The 9,576-nt window shown below is 36.5% G+C and overlaps 1 protein-coding gene across 1 annotated transcript; it reads left to right on the top strand.

The window, feature by feature from the left end:
* Positions 1 to 1,351: 1,351 nt before the first annotated feature.
* On the top strand, positions 1,352 to 2,786 carry LOC111379616 (L-type lectin-domain containing receptor kinase IX.1-like). Its single transcript, XM_023003036.1, is given in 3 exon segments — positions 1,352 to 1,473; positions 1,594 to 2,682; positions 2,684 to 2,786. Coding segments are annotated over 3 exon segments (1,314 nt in total).
* The last annotated feature ends 6,790 nt before the right edge of the window (positions 2,787 to 9,576 follow it).

The following is a 9,576-nucleotide window of genomic DNA, read 5'->3' on the forward strand; positions in this document are numbered from 1 at the left end:
TGGAAGATGACGCGTATTGTACTTTCCTTCTGGCTCCCATAAACAGCATTCAGATAAATCGCCAGTCAAAGCCACTAGTTGTCCATGGGAATGCCCCTTGAAATATATCCAACGATCCCGGTATTGGTACGATCTTCTTTTGTAGTACAAAAAGTACTTTTCATGAAATGAGATGTCGATTTTGTGAGAATGTTGTGACCTTTTGTCATCATCAGCATTAATTTCGACAAGCTGCGGCATTCTTGGTTTGTCGTCCAGCTTCCTATAACAAGCCGGTGCTAACCTCCATGATTTGGTGGTGCCACCAAGAGCAGTGATATTTTGCATTAGACTTGGTTGTATTGCAATTAGGCTGATGGGTTGGGGAGGAAGATTAGGCCATGGCTTTGGATTTGGACTCGGGGTGGCTTCTTTCCCAGTTGAAAACTTTCTTCCTTTTTCCGTTTCTAGAACCATTTTTCTGCCTTGTTGAAGAGTTTGAGAATAGAAATGCTTTTAATTTCTCTAGCTCATCAGTGGGCCTATATTAACAACTCTAGACGTGGTCTCCAAGCTTTAGCACCTTAAATTATTACAACATTAATTATTAAAAATTGTTCCAAAACTGTCATTGACTTTAATCTTTTTTTTTTTACTCACCTTGATGTGCAAGAGTTTAAAAGAGCAAAACTAATTTATATCATTCAATATGTACATTTATTTTTAAACTATTTTTCATAAGTTATGTTGGAAAAACTCTTGATAGATTATTGGAAGTGCCCAAAAAAAGGAGGAACGTAGAACGTAGATCTTATCAACTTATTGTAAGAGAAAATAATGAAAACGTTGAAGATTATATTTACATGACTGTATTTCATTTTGAACAATTTAAATTTTTTTAATTTAGTTCAACGGAACAAATAGGCCATCTTCATGTTGACTCTCACCAAATGAGAGGATTACAAACCAATTCTCACGTAAAATATAGACTGTTTGAAAGTACATATTATCTTTTGAAAACATAATGTACACCAATTACTCAAGCTACTTCAAACACAGTAATGGGTGGAGTATATGTCACTTACTACAATTTGGTTCAAATTTATTATGTTGGAGTAATGACAATCAATGGGGATTAAAATTCATATTTTGGTTGTTTGGCTCTTGGAAATTTGAAGTCCTAAAATGTAAGGCTTATTGGAATGTATTAAAAACTTAGTAAGTGCTTGGAATTTTTGAAGTTAACAATAATACATAATGACTTTTCTCATGATAGTATTTTAATGCTTCTAGTTTTCTCTTTGCTTGTGGTGTGTGTAGCAACATTATTTATTTTATACCCGGCACACCACGTGGATGTCAGCTAAATAAAATGTCACACAAGCACATTCTTTCTAAGTCTATTGTGTTGAAGTATGTCACCTCAGCTATCTTCTTGGTCGAGGCAATGAAGTCAAATCCCATTGGTGACGATGTCACATTCCATTGCCTCATGTAGGGGCAGATTCAGGTGGTGGCCTGAATTCGCTAGGGAGATTTCTTTTTTGTTGATAGTAGATAAAAATTTTAGGTTATATTATTGGTAGTTCATTTTATTTTCAAACTGGTGGAAAGAAAAAATAATAGGGGACTGGTTGTCGGATTGAGCACTGGAGTGTCAATTCTGGTTCTTGCTTTGGGTTTGGTGGGCTATTTGTTGTGGAGAAAGTACAAGAAGAAAAAAGGGGATGAGCATTTTCATGATCTGTCTATGGACAATGAATTCGAAAAGGGCAGTGGCCCTAAAAGGTTTTCATACAACAAATTGGCTTTGGTGGTGAACAACTTTTCAGAGGAGGAGAAGCTTGGAGAAGGGGGGTTTGGTGTAGTTTATAAAGGTTTCTTGACACTACTTAATTCTCATATTGCTGTCAAGAGTGTAGCGAAGGGATCTAAGCAAGGAATAAAAGAGTATGCATCAGAGGTTAAGATTATCAGCCTACTGAGGCACAAAAATCTTGTGCAACTCATCGGTTGGTGCCATGAAAGAGGAGAATTCCTACTTGTTTATGAGTTCATGCCAAATGACAGCTTAGATTTTCATCTATTCAAAAACAAATCAGTTTTGCCATGGGAAGAAAGGTACAAAATTGCCCAAGGTTTGGCCTCGGCTTTGCTTTATCTACACGAAGAGTGGGAACAATGTGTTGTGCACCGGGATATAAAATCTAGCAATGTTATGCTGGATTCCAACTTCAAGGCAAAACTCGGTGATTTTGGATTAGCTAGACTCGTTGATCACGAAAAAGGATCCCAAACAACAATGCTTGCTGGGACAATGGGATACATGGCTCCCGAATGTGTCATCACTGGCAGGGCTAGCAAAGAATCTAATGTCTACAGCTTTGGAGTTGTATTACTGGAAATAGCATGTGGAAGAAGACTAATTGATACAAGATTACCAGAAGATCAAGTAGGAATGGTGGAATGGGTTTGGAACCTCTACGGAAAGGGAAAACTACTTGATGCAGCAGATCCAAAACTATGTGCAAAATTTGATGCTCGAGAAATGGAATACTTGACAGTTGTTGGGCTATGGTGCGTTCATCCAGACGACAGACACCGGCCATCAATAGGGCAAGCTATCCACGTCCTTAATTTCAAGGAAGAGTTGCCCGTACTCCCCTCAATGATGCCAGTGCCAACATATTTCCCTCCTATAACTAACACGGACTAATGAACATCAATCTCAGAGCTATGATCACAGCACCAATTCCTCAAACATAACCACGTCTGCGGCTTCTAGTCCATTCGTGGCGCTTCTTTAAACATACTGAGCGCTATTCGTTTATCCTTCAAATTTTTTCTTAAACTCATAGGAATCAACCTTGTATTCTTTTTCAAATTATGGTTAGTATAATATATACTTTGGTAATGAAATTCTTGTGATTGAGAGACTCCACAATTATATTATTCTAGATTTTATTTCATTATTTATCCCTTTTTTTGTTCTTGTTTTTAGTAAGTAGTTTTAATGTGCACTGGTTGACTGCAACTTGAATTCTCACCATTTCACATCTGGTTTACGATTTGAAATCAGCTGTGAGGCATCTTTTAATTGTTGATTCCAAAGACGATGCAAGATTGAGATTTAATGGCAATAATAAACTATTCAAGATTGCACCACGAAAACAAGATTAAAGTAAAGTAGAAAAAGAGAAACTAAGTAGAGGAACGACGAATTTTATTTAACTCGACAATATGGAGAGATTACAACTGAACAGCAAAAAAGTTTCTATAAAATTGATAGAGGAGCCTTTAATTTATAGGCCACGTCCATAATATGTCCATAGCTCTAATAGAGTCCTAAAAGGTAAGAAATTAGGTTACAATTAAGAAAAATCACATAAAAGGAAAAATAATAATTCGGAGCCCAGATTTTATTTCCTTAATTTTGGATTCAATTGATTTTCCAAATCTCATACGTATCTTGAAGAATCCAAAGCCTAATTTTGAGGCACACTCTTAACAATCTCCACCTTAACTCAAAATTTTGGATCAACGAATGAAACTCCAAGATTTCAAATACATCTGCATCGAAATGAATTGGCCAGTCTCCTCAATGCATAACTAAACCTCTCCATCACCAAACTATCATCCTCTGCACGGCGTCCACAAGCAACACCCAAACCCAAATCTTGGGTTTCCAAAACTCTACCGAGAAATTACTGTTGACCAAACAGAGTCGAAACATACCTTGTAGCAGAAAGTGCTTGATCAGAAGGTCCCTTATCAGAACTGTCACCTTCAACGATTCCAAAAGCATCACAAACATCAATAACACCACTGTACCTACGCTCCATGAGTCCATCCCTGACATATGAACATAGGGCAATCTTTGAAATTGATGGCAAAGTGGAATCACTAACGCTCCCCTGAGCAATGTTTTGTATCGACCCAGAGCACATCACAAGAGGTACTGTACCAAACTAAATATCCACCACGATACTGAACTTGTCCAAATATCTCTTAACTGGTTCTGCGTTCCCTTGCAAGATGTACAATTGAGACTTCTTTCATCCCTTCAGTACAATCCGGACACCCCTTTAGACCTTCAAGACTCCACATCCACCAGAGAATTTATACCCTTTTGCATCCAGGGTACTCAGTGATATGAGATTCTTGTCAAGTTTGGAACATGACGAACCTGATCAAGTGTCCTTACTGTCTCATCTTGTAGCCTCAATTTGACCCGACCTATTCTTGCAACCCGACAAGATTGGTTTTTCCCATGACAACTCCACCTTGCTTTACAGTCTCATATGTCTGAAACAAAGCCCTATTGAAACACATATGATATAAACATGCAAAATCTAGAATCCACTCCCCATATTTGGATTCCCCATCAGATACAACCAACATTAGATATCCATCATCCGAAAAATTCTCAACAATGTTAATCTCGTTACCTAATTGTCCCGCATAATTTGCATTTAAATCACCTTTATCCTATAACTTGTCGCAATCTTTCTTAATATGTCATTTTCTCTTGCAGTAATAACAACACACATTATTGTACCTCACATTCGATCACCATAAGTAACTAAAGCATCCCCATCCCTAGATGTAGAATCTCCAACCAACAGCTCAATTTTCTCCTTTGAGAACAAGGCGTCATATACCTCATCAATGGTCAGCATGTCACCACTATACAATATAGTATCACGAAACGACGAAAAAGAATTGGGTAGCAAACACAACAAGATCAAGGCCAGATCCTCTTCATCATATTTTACCTCCAACGTCTTCAAATTTACAACAATCTCCTTGAACACGGCAAGATGATCCTCCAATGACCCTCCTTCTGCCATGCGATGGAGATACAGCTTTTGCTTTAGAGTCAGTTTGCTGGTCAGACTCTTTGTCATGCACAACTAATCCAGCTTAAGCCACAAAGCAGCCACCGTCTTCTTCTTCAAAACATCCTGCAGAATATTGTTGGATAAGTGAAGATGAATTTGCCCTAGAGCCTTTCAATCCTTCCGTTATTTCTCCTCCATAAACAAATTTGCTAGGATCCTCTCAAAACCTAGCAAAGTATCGTTAAGATCTATTTGTGTCAACATAGTTCTCACCTTTACTTGCCATAGTGAAAATCTTGTATTGCAATCCAGCAGCGAAATTTCATACTTCAACAAATTCATCCTTGAAAAATTTCAACCAAATCACGAAGAACTTGCAACCCATGCTCTGATACCACTTGTTGATCCCAAAAGCGATGCAAGATTGAGGTTTAATGGGAATAATTTCAAGATCGCACCATGAAAACAAGATTAAAATAAAATAGAAAAAGAGAAACTAAGCAGAGAAACGGTGAAATTTATTAAACCCGACAATATAGAGATATTACAATTGAACAGTAAAAAAGTTTCTATAAAACTGACACATGAGCCTTTAATTTATAGGTCACGTCCATAACCCTATTAGAGTCCTTAAAGGTAAGAAATTAGGTTACAATTAAGAAAAATCATGTAAAAGGGAAAAAAATTTCGAAGCCCAAATTTTATTTCCTTAATTTTGGATTTAATTGATTTTCCAAATCTCATACGTAATATTGAAGAATCCAAAGCCTAATTTTGAGGCACACCCTTAACATTAATCTCTATCTGCACTTATATTCTGTATATCAGTCGATGTTTCCTTCTCGGGTCTTGACCTTATCGTATTTGTTTGCCATGCTTGAAACCTTGTTTGATTACTACTTTGACATGCCGAAGTTATTTTTCCAGAAGCATCTAGAAGATGCTGAAATGGTCATTCCTTATTACACATACACAAGTTGACGACAAATACAAGAAAAAAATGAACATGCATAGACTTATTACTGTTCCATTAGTTCATCCCACATTGGGGATTTTGTGAATTCAATGTTAGATCCAAAAGTTGGTGAGATGTAACATGTTTCCATGTCAAAAACCCCACCAATCCTTGACTCTACGATGAGTAAAATAGATGCAATTACCCCTGCATCCTACTTTACTTGCAGACAGGCTCATACATCATTCGTCGTCCATGAAAAACATCATATCGCCAAGGCTTTCGACCTTAATTCACAAAAAAGTTTACAAATGCCAAGTCTAAAACCTTCAACATCATCCACTACGTTGATTGATTTTCTCGATATTAGGAACACCAAAAATATTTCTCCATTCGATTCAAGTAAATACTCCCGGATTTGCCTTGACACTACAGAAGGCACGGCCCTGTTTACTCCCGTAACTGTGATTTGAAAACAAGAATCAACGCCATCTATAACTGCTAGACTTCCCTACAGGCTCAGTGCATAAAATTTTCCTTGAAATCAAAAAGCATTAGTGAATTGCATAAGTTGGTTCGAAGCGTAAGGTTCAGTTAGTCTGCAGTTTTCGACAATCCGTCCTTTTTTATCCTTACCCCATCTGAAGAATGCAAAAGCTGGAGAAAAAATGCCTGTCAGCACCATTACATTACAACCATAGCAATGCTTCGGTAGTGACGGTAATTTGGTGTATTTAGCGTGGAAATTCCAATCAGGTAGTGATGATGATAATGTGGCAAACTTAAAGGGAAGATTGCAATCCCAGCTTGGAAGATGATGGGTATTGTACTTTCCTTCTGGCTCTCAAAAACAGCATTCAGATAAATCGCCACTAGTTGTCCATGGGAATGCCCCTTGAAATATATCCAACAATCCCGGTATTGGTGCGATCTTCTTTTGTAGTAGAAAAAGTAGTACTTCTCATGAAATGAGACGTCAATTTTGTGAGAATCTTGTGGCCTTTTGTCATCAGCACCATTAATTTCGACAAGCTGTGGCATTCTTGGTTTGTCATCCAGCTGCCTATAACAAGCCGGTGCTGCCCTCCATGACTTGGTGGTGCCACCAAAAGCAGTGATATTTTGCATTAGACTTGGTTGTATTGCAATTAGGCTAATGAGTTGGGGTGGCTTCTTTCCTAGGTAAAAACTTTCTTCCTTTTTTAGTTATTTGAACCACTTTTCTGCCTTGTTGAAGGGTTAGAGAATAGAAATGATTTTAATATCTCTAGCTCATCAGTAGGCCTGTATTAACAACTCTAGACGTGGTCTCCAAGTTTAGCAACTTAAATTATTACGACATTAATTATTAAAAATTGCTCCAAGACTGTCATTGACTTTAATCTATTTTTATACTCACCTTGAATTTAAAAGAACAAAAATAATTTATATCATTCAATATGTACATTTATTTTTAAACTATTTTTCGTATGTTATATTGGAAAAATTCTTTATAGAATATTGGAAGTGCCGCTTCTTCCAAAGAAAGGAGGAACGTAAAACGTAGATCTTATCAACTTATTGTGATAGAAAATAAAAAACATGTTGAAAGTTATATTTAAATGATTATATTTCATTTTGAACAATTTAAATTTTATTGATTGAGTTCAATGGAAAATATAGGCCATCTTCATGTTGACTCTCACTAGATGAGAGGATTACAAACCTAATCTGACCTAAAATATAAACTATTTAAAAGTACATATTATCCCTTGATCGCATAATGTACACCAATTACTCAAGCTACTTCAAACACAGTAATGGGTGGAGTATATGTCACTTACTACAATTTGATTCAACTTGGAGTAATGACTTTCTCAACAATCAATGGGGATTAAAATTCATATTTTGGTGGTTTGGCTCTTGGCAATTTAAAGTCCTAAAAGGTAAGGCTTATTGGAATGTATTGAATCAACTCTTTTAAAAAAATTAGTAAATGCTTGAAATTTTCAAAGTTAACAACAATACATAATGACTTTTTTTATGATAGTATTTTAATGCTACTAGTTTTCTCTTTGCTTGTGATGTGTCTGGCAACATTATTTATCTTATACCGGACAGACCACGTGGATACTAGCAAAATAAAGTATCACACAGGCACTTTCTTTCTTTCTAGAGCAGAGCTTCAGAACCCGAGTTTCAATCCAAGGTCGAGATGTTTTTAGAGTAGAGCTTTAGAACCCGGGATCCCGGGTTTCAATCCAGGGCCGAGGTATTTCTAGAGCAGAGCTTTAGAACCCGGGATTAAATCCCGGGTTTCAACTTTCAATCCTTGCCACGTCGGCCCTTGATCTTCAATCACGCGGGGCCCACGTGATTCACCTTGCCGAGGTTTTGCCACCTCGACCCCTGGCTCCAAACCCGGGATTTATCCCTATTTGAGCAACAATTTCGTTTTTAAGTCTATTGTGTTGTATCATGTCACTTCCACTATCTTCTTGGTTGAGGCAATGAAGTAACATCCCATTCCCTCGCCAATATGCCTTTCTAAGGTGATGATGTCACATTCCATCACCTTATCAGTAGAAATTCATATTTATAAATATGTAAGCTAAAACGAAATGTTAAATATAAACATGTATTTTTTACGATTCAAGTAAGGTCTAGGAACGAAAAAATTCTCCACCGTACCCTGCCCTATATAGTAACAAGGTGGGGTCAGGGAACATGGATATGCAACTTGTTTTGCTTTAAAAATTGTGGTTGCAATGTGAGATATTGTTTTTTATCCCACCAATAGGGAATTTAGTTACTCGACCACTACTCTTTATATGTCTGTCTTACTAATAATATTTCTTAGCCACTTCCTCTACAAAAGAATTAGTAGAATAATGTGAGAGAGCCATGCCTTTACAAGAAGGTTTTGAGTTTACTGTAAATAATTGGGTTCATTCTTTGGAGGGTTTATTCTATCTCTAGGTAAAGGCCCTGACAGTCGAATGGATGCATAGTTTGCTTGCATCCTTTATCTATATCTGTACCAAGTTTCCATATAACTTAAAAATCACAGTTCTATTGATAGGTAGGTGTCTAATATCATGGGCTAAGAAGAGAAAATCTTCTTTAATTACGTTGCATTTTCCAAACCCTGAAAACTTCAATACTAATCAATCATCATGCATTTTTTGTGTCCTATTACATCCTCAGTCTCACCAGATTATCAAAGAAAGCAATATGTAATGATTGGGCGAGCAGTTGCCAATTTTTTATGGGTTAAAGTTGGTTTTTGGAAATTGGTTGAGAAGTGTATTTTGTACAGTTATCTAAACTATTAAATTAGGATATTTTTGAATTACTTTTGATAAATTATAGCATAATTTTGTGTATTTATCATTTTTTAAAGTAAAACTCAGTGATTTATGTGAAATTGGAAGAAATGAACGAAAAATGGACTAAAATGGAAGAAATTTAAAATTAAGGGATCATAATATATCCAATAGTTGATTCTTACCCTCGCCCACATATTTCTTTTGCTGTCAACCAAGTTTGCATATTCATGCATAGTCCAGATGCCACTCATTTATAAGTCGCCAGACGTATTTTTCATTATGTGAAAGGATCTCTTGAACATGGGCTCGTGTTTCATTGCTCTTTCGACCTCTTCCTACATGGGTTCTCTAAATTCAATTGGACCGGCTCGATTGATGATCGTAGGTCTACGGTGTTAAGGATATATTAAGATTTGAGATCCATCTTAATAAAGTCAACATTATTAAGAGAAATATCTCAAAATCTATTTAAATTGATCAATATTTCGATATT

Source organism: Olea europaea, chromosome 3 (genome assembly GCF_002742605.1).
Source record: "Olea europaea var. sylvestris chromosome 3, O_europaea_v1, whole genome shotgun sequence".
NCBI classification, from domain to species: domain Eukaryota; kingdom Viridiplantae; phylum Streptophyta; class Magnoliopsida; order Lamiales; family Oleaceae; genus Olea; species Olea europaea.